Source organism: Epinephelus moara, chromosome 8 (genome assembly GCF_006386435.1).
Source record: "Epinephelus moara isolate mb chromosome 8, YSFRI_EMoa_1.0, whole genome shotgun sequence".
Classification (NCBI taxonomy): domain Eukaryota; kingdom Metazoa; phylum Chordata; class Actinopteri; order Perciformes; family Serranidae; genus Epinephelus; species Epinephelus moara.
This window is the reverse complement of record NC_065513.1, coordinates 37,321,109-37,340,580: the sequence shown is the minus strand read 5'-3', so window position 1 is coordinate 37,340,580 and position 19,472 is coordinate 37,321,109. Positions and strand designations below refer to the sequence as shown.

The 19,472-nt window shown below is 41.9% G+C and overlaps 1 protein-coding gene across 2 annotated transcripts in view; it reads left to right on the top strand.

Annotated features, from left to right (window-relative positions):
- Positions 1 to 19,472, top strand: part of kremen1 (kringle containing transmembrane protein 1) — a 93,837-nt gene that overhangs the window by 67,472 nt on the left and 6,893 nt on the right. The window contains exons 4-8 of one of the 2 annotated variants that reach the window (XM_050051866.1): positions 3,335 to 3,459; positions 6,899 to 7,052; positions 10,012 to 10,344; positions 18,322 to 18,519; positions 19,157 to 19,241. In XM_050051866.1, the coding sequence (XP_049907823.1) occupies positions 3,335 to 3,459; positions 6,899 to 7,052; positions 10,012 to 10,344; positions 18,322 to 18,519; positions 19,157 to 19,241 (895 nt within the window). Of the gene's footprint in view, positions 1 to 3,334; positions 3,460 to 6,898; positions 7,053 to 10,011; positions 10,345 to 18,321; positions 18,562 to 19,156; positions 19,242 to 19,472 lie in introns of both variants that reach the window. The other variant, XM_050051863.1, reaches the window with a different exon arrangement.

The following is a 19,472-nucleotide window of genomic DNA, read 5'->3' as shown; positions in this document are numbered from 1 at the left end:
TAGATAATTCACAATCATGAACCTAATCTGGATCTTAAACCTGCTAATTGCCAACTAATTTAACTAAATGTGTTATATTTTTAATATTTTGTCATGTTTAGATTACATGTTTCAAAGGCATCTGTGTATTGTGTACATAACAGAGCGCAATACGAATTAGAATTGTAATGTCCAATAGTGACAAGCAATATTTATGTGCTTTACTACATTTACACAAGCACTACGAGTGGTCAGGAGCAGGAGTAGATTTTGTTAGTAGCTACGAAAAGATCGGAGCTACTAAAATATTGATGAATACGAACAGTTTACACACAAATTCCTTCTGCTCACGTTTCGTGAATGAGACCCATTGGGTCCTGATTCAAGAAATGTTAGTAAATCTGTGAGTAGAATTGCACATAAAAACCTTGGCAGCTTGCTCCCACTCCTCAGCAATTAGCATGCATTCTCATCCATGAAAAGCCTGTGACCGCCATATATGGAGGTGACAATTACTATGGATTGGTGCATCCTGTAAACCTGCGAACATGGAGTAAGCAAAGAAAGTGAAAGAGAGACAGAAGAACTTTTCTGGCTCCAAGATTTAAGTTATTTTGGATGAAGTGGGGTTTAGAAAAACATTTTATTTTCTTCTGTTATTAGTGATGTGACAGGGACAGGTAAACCAAATGCCTGGAAGGAGGTAACGTGGCTGTTAACTGCATGTCATCTGTTGTAAAAACCATCCAAAAAGTTAAATGAAAATGGTTCGACATGAACCTTGAAATGCAAAAAATACACGAGCACACACAGTCACTTCTCTCCGCTGCAGACGAGCTTACTTGTTGTTAAGTTTAACAACTAGTGAGATAGTGTTGCATAAAACCACACCCTCTCCCTCCTACTCTCTGCCAGATTTGGGTTCAACAGCTGCCCAGTGTGAGCAGAGACAGATGCCGAATTGCTTTGCACGTCCACAAGTCTTATTAAACCAAAAGTAAATTTCAAATAATGTTTACATCTCCTACATCATGTCTCTGATAATTAAATTAAACAAAAACGACATGCAGTTTGGGGCTGCGGTGCATAAAGATTGCAGAGGAGGAGCGCGTTGGTTTGTCATTTTATTAATTCAGAGAACAGCATTTTCTGATTTTGGAATCACGTTTCTAATAACCCTCATCTGAAGCTTAAATCTGCCAAATGCCGACAAGCTAAATGTGTTATATTTTTAAGCTCTTGTCATGTTTAACTCACATGTTTCAAAAGCATCTGCATATTGTGAACATAACAGAGCACAATACGAAATAAAACTGTACCTTCTAATTGTGACAAGCAACATTAATGTGCAATATCTTATTTACTCAAGCACCATGAGCCGTCAGAAGCAGGTGTAGATTTTGATAGTACCTACGAAAAGATCGGAGCTACTAACATACTGATGAATACCGAAATGCATAGAAATTTTACACAAATTCGTCCTGCTTATGTTTTATGAATGAGACCCATTGTGTCACCTGCAGAAATTAAAACTCACCTGGAGAAAAACACGAATGCTTTTAGTCCTAGTGGTATGGTATCACAATAACAAACACAATTTATCCACACAACTTACAAATAAACCTGCCAAAACGTCATTCCACCTGTTGTCACGGATAAAAAGTGACTGATTATGAAAAAAAAAAACCCTGGCAATTCTTTCCTCATCTGTTTCACAGATGGAAGAAAAATAAAATAACAAACTTAACTTTTACCTGTTTTTAAACCCCAGACAGAAAACAGGGAAGAAAATAACGTAGATCAGATTTTAAAGAATAGATCACCACAGTTTGTTTCTCGCTTGCCCTGCAGGGCTTCCGTATTTTTGTGCTCTCGACGGGTTAAACTTGAAACAGTGTTTAATGTAGACCTAAGGTGTTGGACTTGGCCTCCTTCCAGACATTGCAGTTTGTCAAATACCTTCTGAAAAGGCGCAACATAAGAATTTCTTTTTCAGCTCTTGGCACATCAAACTCTCACCACACGCACACAGTCACACATGTAGAAAACGTTATACCCCTAATCTGATGCAACTTGTGCTCACATCTGACAAAGTACATTTTCTAGATTCCAGCTCTCTCTCTCTCTCTCTCTCTCTCTCTCTCTCTCTCGCAATGACTCAAACATCCAATTCCCCTTCACCCCTCTTCCCTCTCACCAACTCCTCCTCCTCCTTTCCTCTTTTCTTCAGAGGCCAAATTGTTGGCTTGGCTGTTGGCAGTTCACACCAAAACATTCAAACATTCTAGAGGCCTGAAGACTTTTTGAGTATTTCATCACAGATTGTTCTTTGGGGGCGGGTCTTTGAGGCTAAGTGTTAATCACAAACATGATTTTAAAGGAATAGTGCACCCAAAAATGAAAATTCAGCCATATCTACTCACCCATTGCCGATGGAGGCTCTGGTGAAGTTTTAGAGTCCTCACAACACTTATGGAGATCCGAGGGGATAGTGGGTAGCAGCACAACTGCACACCTAATGGCTGACAGCGACCCAGACTAAAACGTCCAGGAACACAGAATTGAAACCATAAAATATCTCCTTACTGCTCTCTGTAGTGATCCAAATGTCCTGAAGCCCCGACATAAAAAGTTTGTTTGGAAAGACTTTTTTAGCCTCATTGTAGCCTGTAGCTCTAACTGCCTCTCTGTGGACCGTGCTCACGTGTGCGCGCTTGCATGTGAGACCAGCGAAAGCACGTGAACACACATGAAGGTGGTGCCCATGTCTCACGGTCTCGCGCAAGCGCACACACATCAGCGCAGTGCACAGAGAGGCAGTTAGAGCTACAGGCGTTCAAATGACGTTTTTCCAAACAACTTTTTATGTCGGGGCTTCAGGACACTTGGATCACTACGGACGAGCAGTATGGAGATATTTTGTGGTTTCAATTCTGTGTTCTTGGACATTTTAATCTGGGGCGCTGTCAGCCATTAGGTGTGCAGTTGTGCTGCTACCCACTTCCCCCTCGGATCTCCATAAGTGTTGTGAGGACTCTAAAACTTCACCTGAGCCTCTCTCGGCATATGGGTGAGTAGATAATGGCTGAATTTTCATTTTTGGGTGCGCTTTCCCTTTAAGACTTTGACAAAGCTATAATAGCGGTTCAAGCAGCATATAATGTGTTTCATAAAATAGAAACTAGGAAGTGATCCCTGCAAAGGAACTAAGAGAAAACCTGGATGTGAAAATCTAAATGACAAAAAACACCTTTATATTTGCACAGGAAATGCTCATAATCAGCATATGATACCGATTCCAATCAAGTTGTGTGTAACTGATTGTTTTTTTCACCCTCATCTTGTCTCTCTACAGTGCCTGGGAACTTGGGCTGCTTCAAAGACAGCGGAGACCCGCCCACTCTGTCCGGCAGCAGCGAGACCTCCAACAAACTCACCATCCAGAACTGCATTAGCTTCTGTAGGAAGCAGAGATACAAGGTGAGTTTTGACAACCTGGTGTTATTCCCAACTTGTCAAATATCAGTGCTTGGTCAGTGGCCTGTGGGTGTCAGACACTGATGCACAGAGGCACCCTTTAGCAGCGGTTTGAGACGCCCTGGTTGGCAGCATTTGTTGACCCTTCAGGCATGTACCGTAGTATAAAAAGTGAGAAAGTCTGAGAGGTTAGGCGAGAGGTGAGGTGAATGGGTCTGACAAACTTTGGACTTTTATCAACCAGCCGGCTGTACGTGTCCCATGTGAAACCAAAAGTCGATGAGTTTTTAATAACAATGTAGTGTGCTAGAAAGTGTAAGCACACTATGTTAATCACGTAGGTCACATGACATTATATCATATCATTACAAACAGTTATTTTAAACCAAACCATGATGTTTTGACTGTATGAATTTAGTGAATGGAAACTGTATATTACCTGTGGAAACTGAAGGTTAGTTTGAAAAGAGACGATGCATATAATGAGCATAAGCTGACACGCCATTTAGTCCAAAACTGACGTAGGAAGGGTGCCTAAGGCGTCATGTTTTGACATGACAGGCCACTGATCAAATGTCCATATTTGAGGAGGTGTGAGTGAGAATGTGTTGGATTTGAAGCTAAAGTTGAAGTGTATAAAATGAAAAGAAAACCTGTACCTTAAGAGCACTGTACAGTGTTTTAACTCAGATTAAAGCTGGCAGCTTAGGTCGGAGAATTCATTCGAAACTAAAAGAGAAAAAAGACTGACTGCTTTATCTGAGCACTTGTACTGGAAAGTTAAAATGTGTTCCCCCATTAGTTTAAAAAAAAGTGTCTAGTCAGTTGCCCGTGTCAAGTCTAAAATGGACATGAGCTGGCTCTCGCAACAGTCAAGCTTTTATGCAAATCATCTGCATTTACGGGCAATTTCCTGACAGTCATCACCATGATGTCCAGTGCAGTCTATGCCCTCTTTATTCAGCCATCAAACGTCCTGTTTCAAACCAACCAGCGGATGACAAATCATCACGGCAATCAAGGCTGACAGCTGGAAATGAACGGTTATTAGCCCAGTGGGCACCTCCTCTTCAATGCCTTTTCCTCATCTCCGTGTCTGGCATGCCATTGTCCCAGCTATAAACAGTGCCAGGTGTTCATTTTCTGTCTCGGCAGATCCGGTTCAGCTCCGTCTGCACTGACAGATACTGACAGCTCCCCCCTCCCCTCTCAATTCAGCAGATGTTACAGGATGTGGCGGCAGATTGGCATCCTCTGCCTACCCTTGGTCTGTCACTGTCCTTAATGCGCGTGTGAATCGTCGGTGCTCGGAAATATGGATCCCGTGTGACTTTTTGACAAAGAGCATGCCTGATGAGTGAGACAGCGATCCATCGCTTGTTTGCGTCTGCCAGAAGTATTCACGTTGGTGTTACTTCATCAGATAGAATAATGCAACAAGGACGGAGCTTGATACGTCTTGGCGAGAGCACGGGCTCCATAAATTCCTATTCCATGAGAGAACACGCAGAGTGGGAAATGATGCAGTACCTTCAGTTGTGTGAATTCATTTAGGGCCCGAATATTGGACAATGGTGTCCTTTTGAATGAAGGACAATAACTCTTTTGAGAACAAGCAGCCAGCGGTGGCGAGGTCAAGATGTGTGAAGGTTTCTGACGTTTTGCATTCCTGCTCCGACGCCTTCAGGAACAGTTTACTAACAGTTTTGATTTGGAAGACAGATAGGTGCTATTTCTGTGAGGTTTACTCTCTACACCCTGTGTGCAGCTGTGTGTTTGAAAGGAGGCTTCTAATCAGCTGAGAGGTTGTGGTTATCCAGACTCAGGCTGCAGCATCTTGTAATCATGAGAGAGAGAGCAATTAGGGCGTTTTAGACTCAAGTCAATACAATTTCAAAGAGAGAAGGAGCTCCATGCAGTGAACTGTTTGCTAAATGTTAACACAATGTCACATAGTGCTGAGACAAACAACCTATAGAAGTAGCTTTATTTGAATGTGTTATGTATTTGCAAACTTATTTTATTAATGCAAACTTTATGTGCAACAAGCAGGTAATTACTGTGACATAAATCTGGACGGGGTGATTGCTTCAGTTGTTCTGTCACCCTGAAGCAAGGCTGGGCGATATGGAGATCCTGCTTATTACACAGCTTCTCACGACATTAATTAATAATTTGACACAATATTGGTTTAAAAATGATAAGCTTCCTTCCACTAATACCCTTTTTCCACGCGAGCCAAGCCATGCCTCGACGATTTGTGTTTCAATTGCCAGTTTAGACGCATCATGCAGCGCCAAGCCTCGCCTGAGATGGACCTTCTTAGGAGTAGATCCAAAAGCCTGCCCTCAAGCGGGTAGCACTGACATCTCGCCGACCGTAGCTAACCCCCAAAAACCTCCCTTCTCCCCCCAAAACAAGCATGTGTTATGAGACTCAGAGAGAAAGTTGCTTTAAAAGTCTCTGTGTTCAGCTCTCAGTAGTTTAGTAGCTTCCATCTCAATCTCAGTTTAGTTTCTCTCCTGCGTCCTGTTTTTACTTCAGATATCTGCTTTATTTTACTGTTTCATGTTCACTTTTCGCCGTATTAGTTGTGCAAAGTTGCTGCTCGAAAACTCAACAATTCCTTATTTTAGTGCGTCACAATAAAGGTTTATACATAACAAGTGGGGGACTTTTATTATGAAGAATCTATGAAATGTGTTATTACTGAATCAACAGAAATTTGTTAGCAGCCTCTCTTCAATAATGGCAGGTCTAGTAGTACGGTAGGAAGAATGAAAGCATAAACAGCCACAGTGAGATGTTGATGAAGAGCTGCAGACAACAGGCTCTTACCGCACCTCTGCAAACAGCTCACCTCCAACAGGTAAACTTCTTTTATTTAGATTCAGATTCAGATTCAGAATACTTTATTAATCCCGGGGGGGAAATTGTTTTTGCCCTGCTTTACTTTTAGCCATGGATCATCACTCTGATTTTAAATGTAATCACCCAAGACAAGCTGTCAACAGTTTAAGACGCACCTTCAAGTAGGTAGCCCTGTTGTGATGGAGATGCAAATCCCTGCTGTGCTGAGCTGACGGCCCAAACCAAGCCAAGCCAGCCCATGACTGTTAAAAAGTGGTATAAGCATCTATAATCAGAACTGCGTCCATAGCAACGCTTTTTATCCATCCAGCAATCTGCTGCTCAGAAATAACAGACCATAAAATGCCATAATTGACCAATTACAATCGAGTATTCAACAAAGCCGTGTAATAATCGTCTATAATTTATGGGGGAAATTGCCATTGTGAATTGAGAATTTCCCAAATCTTCATGTTTCCTCCACAGAGTTTGTTCTCTCAGTCGTTGGACTTTGGCATTAATGAATAGCATTATGGGAAGTGTTTTGAATTGCTGATGCGATGATTTGCATAACTCCTTTTGTGTTTTGCAGCTTGCCGGCATGGAGTCAGGATATGCCTGTTTCTGTGGCAACGAAGTTGACCAGCCTGACCACGGCGAGTCGCCTAGCATGGAGTGTAACCATGTTTGCTTCGGCGACCACACCCAGCCCTGCGGTGGAGACGGCTGGGTCATCATCTTCGACAGTGAGTGTTAACTAGTGGCGCTCTGGGTCCGACATCTGTGATCTTTGCACACCTGTGCTGGGATTTGGTTTGAACTTTAATGAATTCTGCGGGGAAAATACCGTGAACTTGAACTTTCAGATTTCCAAAGTAATATAAGGTAAATCACTTGAACAAATAGATCTGTATCTGTAGTGCTCTGTGGGTTAGTGCCTGCAGTTATAAACCTGAGGTGAGGGCAGGTCTGTCACTGGTGTTAACGGCCTTCATCAAAGATGTTTTGTTGAGTCAGGCTCGAGTTCATCTCCAGAAGGCACACAAATAAATTTGCCTGTCAGTAACATCCATGGCTGCCAACACCCGGACATCACCGGATCAGTTGTCTCGGGCCCTGGGGGCAAAGAACCTTTAAAGAAGCTGCTGGAATAATATGTCGAAAATACATATTTGTGATGGCCAGCTGTCAAAAGTCAGGTGCTTAGAAAAAAGAGAGAAACAAAAAGGAGAAAATGAAAGCAGAGGTGTGAGGGACTTTATAAGTTGTGTAGGATCGGGTACGCTTATTAGAAAATATCACGGATTCAGGCAGGCATGCCAGGGACTAAGCAGTGTTCCAACAGTTATTAATGACCTACATACATAAACATTGTGTGCAATAGTCCACCTTCTACCTCCCCTCTCACTTTCACTCAAAGAGACACACACACACATGGAGAGTGCTGCAGCTCTCAGTCCTTGTCTCTATCCTTTTCAGTCCTCCGTCCTGACAGCTCTAGCTACTATAATGCATAAAGTTGGCAGTTTGTTTCGGGTAGTTGATTAATGCCTATCTTTTGGATATCATCTTGTTCACACGAGCCAGATACAGGCGCGCCTGCCAACACCCCTCCTTTCCTCACCCACCACTGTGATCAGACCTCAAGCTTTCCACACTGCTGTTCATTAACACTAGTTTTGATACAGTATTTTACATATTTTAACATCTAATGTGTAGGATTGTGTGGCTTCTAGTGGTGATGCTGTAGATTGCAGCCAACTGAAACTTCTCCCATGTGCCAAGCATGTACATAAACTACACAGGCCGATGTAGATCTTGAACCAGTGATTAGTTTGTCCATTCTTGGCTACTGTAGAAACAATATGGCGAACTTCCTGGGCATGCTCCCTGTGTAGATATAAACAGTTCATTCAAAGGTAACGAAAACACAACAATTCTTAGTGTTAGGTGATTATAAACTAATGAAAACATTGTTCAGTCAGGAACATGTCAGCCAAAGAAAACTTTATTTCCATTTGCAGTATTATATTTGGTGGTATGGCTCTGTTCTGGGGCCCCTTCTGCCCTTCCTCGGGCCTACACAGAAAGCCTCTTCCACGAGCCTACATGGAAAGCCTGAGGCACAGAGAGCACACCTCCCTGCCCTTCCACATGCAAATGAGGAAAGCCTGAGGCACAGAGAGCACACCTCTCTGCCCTTCCATGTGCAAAAGAGGAAAGCCTGAGGCACAGAGAGCAAACCTCCCTACCCTTCCATGCGCCTACATTGAAAGCCTAAGGCAGGGAGAGCAGCAGCAAAGACCCCCGGGAACAGAATGACAGAAATGAGTCAGACACAGCATGAAAAGGAGGAGCTGGGGTTGAGGCGGGTTGCAATTGGGCTTGCAGAGGAAGCAGCAACAGTAGGCAGGCCTGAATGAGATTTGCCAATCGGCTGCATAGAAAGGAATCGTCTGATCTATCAGCTGACTCCCTTCCATCAATCAGCTGCTCCATCAGTTGATTTGACTGTTTGAGATCAGCTGATGTAGCTGGGATGTGAGCTGAGCTTGACATCGTGTCCTGACTGAACTAACGCTATGCTCAATTTTTGAATATTATATTACATTTCTGCCAACATATCCCCCTAAATCCCACACACTGGACTTTTAATATATGTACGCCTTAGAACCGTACTAAACAGCTTTTTAGTCTAAAGAGCATCTTCACAAGCTGTCCAGCCTTTTCTCTTTTGATACCAACTCTGATTCCTTAAAGGGAAATTTTTTCTCTTTTGATACCAACTCTGATTCCTTAAAGGGAAATTTCGGTTTATTTCAACCTGTCTCCTATCGTCCTAAATTTATTTCAAGTGACTAGTGACATAAAAATAATAGTTAGCATGTTAGCCGTTAGCCTAGATACAGCTGGGGCACATAGTAGCGTCAGACCTGTTAAAACGTAAGTGAACGGGCAACCTTCAAGTGCAAAGTTAGTCCACTAAACAAGCTTTTTTTCCACAAAGACCGCCTCATATCGTTAGGATAAATGTCAGCGAACCGGACAGTAGCCTGAAAAGTTCATTCATTTATTTTATGAAAGATTTATAGAATAATGGCTGACTTTTTGCCAGACTTCGACTTTGTGGAGGAGGAATTTGATTTTGCTGTATCTAGGCTAACGGCTAATATGCTAACTATTATTTTTATGTCACTAGTCACTTGAAACAAATTTAGGACGATAGGAGACAGGTTGAAATAAACCAAAATTTCCCTTTAACTCAAGGTATTTGCAGATACTGAAGAACTGATCTCATACTTCTCTTCTTCCCAAATTATGATCTGTGTACCTCACTGGATGGAACGCATCACAGTCATTTTTAACTCGAGCTCAGCCACTACTGTGGTGCTAAAATGAGAGTCAGCGGGTCGCTGTGACCTGAGGGAAAGTAACTGATAGCAAAAACACTGAATTTTTATGACAACATTGACAAAGAAACTGTACTCAGTGTGGATCAGTCACGTCATGGCTCATACCACATCCACTTAATAAAGTCAACCGATACCAATCTGGTGTATCGGATTGATGCATCCCCATTCAATACCATGAAATCTTGGGACAAAAATAACCCAGTAATCAGTTGTACACTGAACAATCGTAAAAAGCTTTTATAGTAAATATTACTGACTATCTTTTTCTCTTTTTTTGTGCTCTGTCTTCCAGCCCGAGTCGGAGCCTGCGGAGGAAACTACTCCGCTCCATCAGGAGTAATCTACTCACCTGACTTTCCTGACAAGTACGGAGCTGGCCGTGTTTGCTACTGGACTGTTCAGGTTCCTGGAGCCTACGCCATCCTCTTCAACTTCACCTTCTTTGAGATCTCCGACCAGACCGACATGGTGGAGCTACTGGACGGCTACAGCAACCAGGTGGTGGCACGCTTCGACTGGCGCAGCCCTCCGAGGGAGCTGGTGAATGTCACCGGGGACTTTGTCATACTGTACTTCTACTCAGACCGCACCAACCAGGCCCAGGGATTTGCTCTGCTTTACCAAGGTAGGATTTCACTGTATTTTTATGCCTTTGTGCCAGAGATAGTAGAGGCCAAAGGCTTTTTATGTGTTCAGGTTTCTTCAAATTTGGCACAAACTTCCACTTGGACTCAAGAGTGAACTGATTCAAATTGATTAAATGATTAAAATTGGTGATTTGATTAATAATGTTGGTGGTCAGAAGTCAAAGGTCAAGTTAGCTGTGACCTCATTTGTCTCATTCTCATGGACATGATACCTCAAGAACACCTTGAAAATTCTTTAAGTTGGCACAAACGTCCATTTGGACTCAACTAAAAACTGATTAGAATATGGTGGTCAAAGGTCACCGTGACCTTGCATCCATCCCACTCTCTTGAACACAATATCACATGAAGGCCATATTTGGCAAAAACGTCCACTTGGACTCAACGATGAATTGAGTAGTATTCGTCATCAAAGGTCAAGGTCAAAGCGCCCTTGTATCTGTCTCATTGTCATGAACACAATATTTCAATAACGCCTCGATGGAATTTCTTCAAATTTGGCACGAACATCCACTTGACTCAACAATGAACTGATTAGATTTTGGTGGTCAAAGCTCAAAGGTTAAGTCAGCTGTGAGCTCATCTGTCTCATTCTCGCGAACATGATATCTCAAGAATGCGTCTATGGAATTTCTTCATTTCAGTTTAATTCAGTTTTATTTATAAATCCCAATATCACAAATCACAGTTTGCCTCAGAGGGCTTTACAGCATACGACATCACTCTGTCCCTTGAACCCTCACAGCGGATAAGGAAAAACTCCCCCAAAAACCTCTTTAACAGGGTTAGAAACCTCAGGAAAAGCAACTGAGGAGGGACATACATGCAATAGATGTCAGGTATACAGAATTTTAGTAATATAATAATAATAGTATTTTGGTAGTATATATGTTATTAGTATTTACTAATATTTAATAGTATACGTATGTGACAGTTATAATCATAGCCGCAATTGGTGGGAACCTGCGAGACAGTGAAGCACAAAGGCTCCGATAAGGAAGCTGAGTTACTGACATGCAGTCACAGGACATGAATGTTAGCAGAAGAAGAACCGGCTTCTCAGAATCTGAGAGCGTGAGAACAATTAATTGATTAGAATTTGGTGGTCTAAAGTCAAAGGTCAAGGTCACTGTGACCTCACAAAACATGTTTTCGGCCATAACTCAAGAATTTATATACTAATTATGTAAAAAAAGAATTCCACAACTGCCTATTGGAATAAAGTGATGAACTGATGTCATTTCATGTCCAAAAGATCAGAGGTCAGCTTCACTGTGACATCATAATATTCTGCAAAAACACATTTTTGGCCATTATTCAGCATCATAACTGGGAACAGATGGCGAGGCATTTGGTTGAATACTAAATTGTTGACACTAATCTTGGGTGCCCATCTTGAATCTGTGATGACTGTACAGATCTTCTGTGCTGCGAGGGGGAGAGAGGATGTGTGTGAAGCATCCATGTTTTTAATTTTGTAGCTTCTTTGCAGCAGCATCTGTATTTGCAGCATCATTAACTGTCATGGTTACATATGGTTTTGGACAAACATGATTGTAAACTGTGACTGAAACTTGACTGTTTCAAGAAGGCATTCGACTGTTATGCGATAATTGTAGTTGGTGTTTATGGTGAGGAAGGTTGTGTCGAATGAAGATTGGTTTTGTGAATTTGCTTTAAAGCCTATGACAGAGTATCACGTCTAGCAGACATCCTGAACCAAACCCAACAAGAGCCATGTTTGCATGATCATGTGCGTGCTGGCTCGCTGGCATTTTGCATGGCAGCCCTTGTTTCGTAGACTAACGCCTGTTAGCTGTGGTGAGGCTGTTGTCACGCCACTGGCAGGCCCTTTTCTCTTTTCATTTGCTAGTCAATGTCTCACAGCCCCGGGTGATTCTGCATATTTAAATAATGTGTTGTTTTTTCTAGGAACTCACTCTCTTATCAAGCTGCGGCAGGCTGCTTTGCTTCTCCAGAGCGTTCCTTGGTGAATTCCACAGCGAGTTTTTATGCCACCTACATTAAAAATACTACGATGCATCGCACACTCTGATAGCATGATTTGACTGGAGCAGACATACTGCTCACAGAAAGTTGAAGACCTCACGGCAAATTATTTTTTATCTCTTCAGACTAATGTGGAAAATGTAGAAAGACTAATGTGGAAAAAGAAAAGCTGTCCTCTGTTGTTTGGCTGTGCGTTATCTCAGGAGTCTCTGCATGAATGCACCAAAAATGATTTAATAGATTAATTTGTGGATGCATGAGAGAAGCACACCCGTATATAATTCAGTGTAGGTGACATTCAAGCTCACAGCTCGATACACTGGGAGGCAATATGTCCCCGCTCCTCCCTCTCTGCCTCCATTTGTAATCCTCCGTCACTTTTTTTTTCTCGCCAGTGGCATTACAGTAAAAACAATATATTGGAAGGTCAGAATCCTCTGACCTCTGGACAGGCACACTCCTCTCTGTTCATGCCTTGTTTTGTGTAAGGCATCATGTAGCCAAGAAATGAAATCTGAGATATTATATGAGAAAAGGTCACCTCCTGAAGTAATAGCTTTTTTTTTTCATAGAAAAGTGGTGAGAAAAATACATAGTGACGGAGATACAGAGACAAACAACAGAAACAGAAAAGACAACCGCGTATCAGCACTAAATACATCTAATATGTGCTCTGTGGCACACTGAGCGGTCGAAGCGGTGATTTCAGAATAAACGCTCTCAGATGACGATGGCGGAGCGTCTCAGCTGAGCCCGGGTTTGAAGCGTGGTATTTTGTTTGCAAATGGGGAACATGTGGGAAGTTTCTGGGAACATCACAGTCAGATTGAACTGTTATGTGAAAAGAGAAAAAAAAATCCCACGCTGCTTTAACATCTAACCACCATTCATGGAAGAGTGGAACAAGCCTGGATCAAACAGTACTTAGAATTCGTTCTGGGTGTTTGATTTAAACTACGTGGGATACAAGATGGGTGGGGTTAAGCATTTAGTTTGGGGTGCAGCTTGTCGGTCATTCTTAGTATCTTGCATTACTACGAGGCCTCCTACATGGGGCTAAAGTTTAAAGCTATGAGTTCCCTCATAGGATCTTTTCAGAAAGCCCATTCTTTCAACAAGTGTGTTTATTGGATTCAAAAACTACAACAAAAAACAAGTACAAAATAGAACATTCACTTAAGGTATCATCTTCATAAAAACTGCTACGATAGGGCAATACAATGAGTACTTTTCCAAGGTTCAAAATAAATAATCAATGTTGACAGTCTAAAGGAAAGAAAGAGGAAAAAAAGTACATTAATATGTTGCATTCAAGAGACGAGTAAACTTCTGAAGCCTTTCCCCCTCTGAAAATGTCATAAAACATCCCCGTATCCTATCAAAAGTAGAATAATTACTCTTAATCATAAAAGTAGGGCAACAGAGTGTGACAGTCCGGTAAGCCAGGCTTGTAAACTTGATCTAATAGTGGATTTCCAGAATCTGGTTATGGTGTGTTTTGCTTGTAACAAGCAGTAGAGTTTCATTTTCTTACATTTTCATTTTCTTTTGATTACACATGCTGTGTCTCAAATCGCATGCTTCTGTACTTACACTTAATATTTTGAGTGCATAAATGTAGAAGTATCATAAAAGTATGGAAAAATGCAGTGCACTATGAGTACCCGGATGGTGCACTCGAAACGGTCAAGAAGTTGAGTGTGGAACTATGGACACTTCTCGCCCTTAATGGTCGCCATCTTGGCTTCATAGCGGAAGGGGAGGGACCACTTCTCAAACTGGAAATAGCGGCCGAGGACTGTGCGACCGTGAACATCGCTGCATTGTACAAATATACATATGTTTTTGCACTAAGCACCACTATACTGTTTTCAGATATAAGCCAGCAGTATGTTTATTGGGTTAATTTAGCAGTCTGTAATGATTTGGTACCGGGAACAATAACGTGAATGCTAATGCTAGTTTGCTAACTAGCTAATTTGCGGTCGTCATTTCCGGTGAGTTCAAAACGGCTGTGTTTGGTTTGAGACAACATGTCCAAATTTGCGCACTACGCCAATGAGTATGTAGTGCACACAGTATACTACATAGAAGTGTACTAACGGAAGTATGTGATTTGAGACACACCAACAGTATCTTGCGACATCAGCTGATGTCATATGAGCACACCTGAAGGTTTGCAGTGGAGCATCCTGGCTTCTTTCTTCCCTTAGTACTTTTATGACCATTTGTAATTTGATTCAACTGTTATTGTAGAAATATGTGCCTGTTTGTGGTGCAAAGGTGGTTACATCACCTGTTAATGTATGCTATTTAAGGGTTAATGTAGTAATGTACTTTTAGACTTAATGGCTAGTTTTAGCTCTCAAAGGCTTTCAGACAAAATTTAAAGTTAGGACTGACATGTCTCTCCTAACTCGGCTGATTAGGAGCTACTTTTAGCCTCAGGATGTTTTGTGAACACAGTCCCAAGCTCACACTTATAATTAAATTCATTTGAAATTACTAATATCTTAATTATTTCTGCTTCCTACCAACTCGGCAGCAATTGAAAGAGACGCAAACATCTCAGCTCTTTGTGAGATGTGTTTGAGGCAAATTAGAAAACCACATCTTACTGCTAATAGACTTCCGAGATGCTTCTCTTCACCAAACCTCACTTGCAAATTCACATGTCAGAAAAGTAAGAGATTAAGAAGTTGAGTGAGACAAGAATTTCAGTGTGCGACATGCCACAGTTTGTTTCTCAGAAGCAAGACGGTAAATTCTCCAAATCAAACAGTGATTTTAAATAAATCATGTCAGTGTTTACGAGAAGTAAATGAAAGGCAGAGGAGATCTTATTTAGGATATTGTTTTCCTCTGGGAACACATAAATGAGACAAATCCGTCCGGGCTCTTTGGCTCTGTTGTTTTATGAAGCAAACTCCGCCACATCTGGTGCTGTGAGCAGGTTAAAACAAACAATTTATCGCAAACACTTTCTGAATGATGTCTGGAGTGGACAGAAATGCTACGACGCCACATGTTTACAGCACGCATGAGTATTTCTGCAAAGTCAATCTGTTTCTTAACAAACACAGTTAGTATTAAATATTCACTCATGACCGTATATACAGCACTTTCAACAACATGATCAACGGGATGTATCCTGTTACTGCGTTCTTGCTGCAACAGCCCTGTTTACCCACGGGAATAATTAAAGGGGCGTTAAGTGATATGTGTCCTCAACTTGTAGAAATTACAACAACATGGCAGAGCTTTTTCCTCCTCTGTGTCTCTGGCACGACACACAGCGCTCACCACTCCTCTCCCTGGGAGCTGTGAACATCTATAATACACAGAAATAGTCCAACTTTTAAGAGGTGATATGTCACACTGCAGAGAACTCTAACAGTAGTCCAATTAGGGCTGGGCAATATGTCTGAAATAAAGTATATCAACAAAATTAATAAGAAGATAGAAAGACGAACTTTGCTACTGAGAGATGATTCATACATTTCAAGATGTACAAAATGAATAATAGATTTGTTTGAATAATGAAGCTGGCAGTTGGTTTGCCTCTTCCATCTTCTCTGAACTTATTTCCACCCTTTTTCTTTTTGTTGTGTGTTTTGCCGTTCATGGATAATTATATGCAAATTACATAGAGCTAAATAAAGACTTGCTGTTCACTATTGTCAGTGATTGTAGTATAAGTAAATGTGATGGTGTTTAGCAACAGTGTTGTGGTTTGTTTTGTTGTTATTGACAAATATAAAAGTATATTAGTGGATTTTAAAGCAGCCATAGGCAATATGTGTAAATTAACAATAGATAGCTTGACTACTTGTATGTTAAAGAGGTCGCTTGTAGTGATGAACCATAGACTGTTAAATAATGGATGTAGCCACCCGTCGGTTTGTGGACTCCTGTTTTGAAGCCTTGACCTTGGCATTTTGGCCGTCGCCATGTTGGATTTTTGGAGCCAGATGTGGTGACCATCTGTGCGTTCCAATACCCATACTACCATACTATATAGTGTGCCAGAAAAAGATTAAGTATGTCCCAATACATGCTATGTCAAAGTAGTATGCCAAAAATACCAGGATGTTCTTCTACATGTGGCCGGATTTTGCAGTCACAAGCCAGCATGCATTCCTGGCTATTCTGACCCACAATCCTCTGCAGCAAAAGATAGGGCACATCAACTGTGAGAAGTCACAGTGATAGATGACAGCGCATTCAGGTGACTGTTGACCAGTTGATTGGTAATAATAGGAATATTGATGGTATTAATGGAGCTTGATGAAGGACATTTTGTTTTCTCTCCATGGTAACGGATATATGAGTAAGAGGGTCAAAGTTTACGGCCTATTGTTATGAGGAAGCAGTATGTCCCGATTGTGTGCATACTACATGTAACAGTACATTCTTTTTAAGGGCAGCTGCAGTATCTACTAAAAGTAAAAAGAAAAAGTATGGCATTCAGAATGCACCCCATATTTGGTCACCACATCTGCCTGTAGCCAACCCCAACACTAGCTGCTAGCATGGTTAGCACAGTGCATGTACAGCTATGGTTAACTGTGATCATGCTAATTCTATTTTTTGCTATCAAAAACAGGCTTAAAATCAGTAAAACAAAATGTACCTGCTGGAAAAACTGAACACCTGACACCCCAGAGGATCTTTTAGTTCATCCAAACGCTGAACTTTTTAGGCATCCGGAATAATACAGTTAACTTTCATAAACTGAAAACACAGAAGAAGCGACGGCTACACTTACACTCTGAGAATCTGGGATTATACTATGGTTACATTATTCTAACCAATACTGCTGTTGTGATAGTGACTTGTCAACAGACAGAGCCCACCTTTCACTTAAAGTGTCCACGCCCCTAATCATGCATTACATTAAGCCTTAATGACACCTAAATGGGTGAGTTATATAAAAATTCACGCTCCGTACAGTAATGGACGGGGAAATTAGCTACAGAGACCAAAATTATTTTGTTTTTTTGTGTGTGTACCAGACTGTAAACATGTTTATTTCTGCTGTAAAGTCGGCATTTTAGCATGGGGTCTACTATATGGGGACTGACTCGCCCTTGGAGCCAGCCTCGAGTGGCCATTTGAGGAACTGCAGTTTGTGGTAGCTTCATTTGTGATGAAGCCACAAAGAAAAAGTCACTCAACTCTGAGTTTCCGCTCAGCTTTATAAAGCATTTTAGCATCTTGTAGCTCATTGTTTTGGTTTTTCGACCCACTTCTTTACTGTTTTGATTTATTGCTCTGCATTGTTTTTGGCCACAGTATGCAGCTGTTCTAGGCAAAAATGTGACTGTATGCCACCTGCCTTGCACCAAGCGGTAGACAGACAAAGTTAGCAACTAGCTGGTAAACGTAGTGGACAGCACGGTCTCACTCCAAAGTCGTCATAATCCGGCGCTTGGGCAGTGACTTGCAGCATCGGATACTGACGAATAAAGCTGTCCTTTAACATCGGCAGAAATAAAATGTCAATTTGCGTTGATGTGCTGTACGTAAACGGTAAATTGCCTGTGAAAAAGGAAATGTATGTAACAGGCAGAACTTGAAATGGTGTCCCAGAACGTCAACAACCAACATACCCAAGGTACCTTTCAGATCGTATCTGAAAGTAGAAGGTCCATGACCAAACGTCAATATGTGATGAGGTCAGAGTGAGAATGTGTTGTAGTAGAACAATTAGCTACTAAAGATTCAGATATTTCCCGCAGCGGCAGGTGGAGACCAAAAGCAAACAAGCAATGAGTGAATATTGGACTTGCATTTGCTAGGTGGCCAGAAACACAACACCAAATATGTGATAATGTTGCTCCATATGTCCTTGCTGTATCAAAAAGTAGCCTTGACAGTGTAAGGAACAACATCCAACTGTTCATAAACAATTTCTAAATCAGGTCTTATTCTTGCTTCCTCAGCACTGAGAAGCCAAGACACCAGAACAATGGAGGCTGAAGGAGATGAGGAGGATGAAGGAGAGGGCGTCTCCAGCACGGCGGGGCCCCAGGTAGCTGGTGGCGTCACCGAGAGATCCAACAGCACTTCTAACGGACGCTCCACCCAAATCCTCTACGTGATCACGTCCAGCCCCGGTAAACCGGAGCACAACATGCCAGGTCAGTGGGCTGGACGCGGCGAGACCACCGGCCACAGCGCTAGTATGTTAACACCCATGATACACTGCACCTACTGCACCTTTCTCTACCTCTGCAGGGATGTTGTGGGAGCTTTCTGGGAGCTCGAGCTCCCATTTTTGCATGACCTGGTTTCTCTGAAAGTATTAAAATCATCTTAGTTTGATGAGAGGCTTCTGGAAGCTTCGTCCCAGAGTGACTTCCTGTGATCACATTTAGAAGTAATGCTGCTTGACGCTTGTTTTTTCCTGTCAGTGACTCACAACTGAAGTTACTTTGGGTCTCCCTGCTGATCACAATCAGGCCTCTTGTCAAAGCTACGCAGGGTGGACTGATGTGTTCTGTGCTTTTCTACTTCTTTCAAATATTACTCCTTCCAAACTCTGAGCACTCCGTCTCAAAGGGCTATCTGATGTGTTTCTCAACCAGAAGAGAACAGATGTGCATTGAGAATGCATCACCATTTCTTGACAATTTGCTGGCTGAACACTGCTAACAGGTGTGCCAGCAGTGCTTGAATAATCTTTCACTTGCTAATCCTTTCAGTCTGCTTCAGTTCGTTTTCATTACCGTGATTCGATATCTGATGTCTTGTTACCGCGCTGCTCCCTTTCTACAGTGTGGACCATTTACGCTCTGGCTGCTCTCCTCATCCTGACAGTCATAGCCATGGTGGCGAAGCTGCTGCTGCATATCACGGTCAAGTAAGTATGAGGATGTTTGAGGTGTGCGTGATCGACCAAGCATCAAATGTCGAAGCATTCATCTGTGGTATTATGTTTCATTCATGTCATACTGGAAAAAGATAGAAGAACAGGATGACATTCACACATTTAAAGTCGCAGTGTGTTGGGTTTTTATGTATCATAGTGTCTTACAAATGTACAAAATGAGATTTAGTGCTTTCTCCCAGTTGCGTTCAGCCAAGCTTCAGC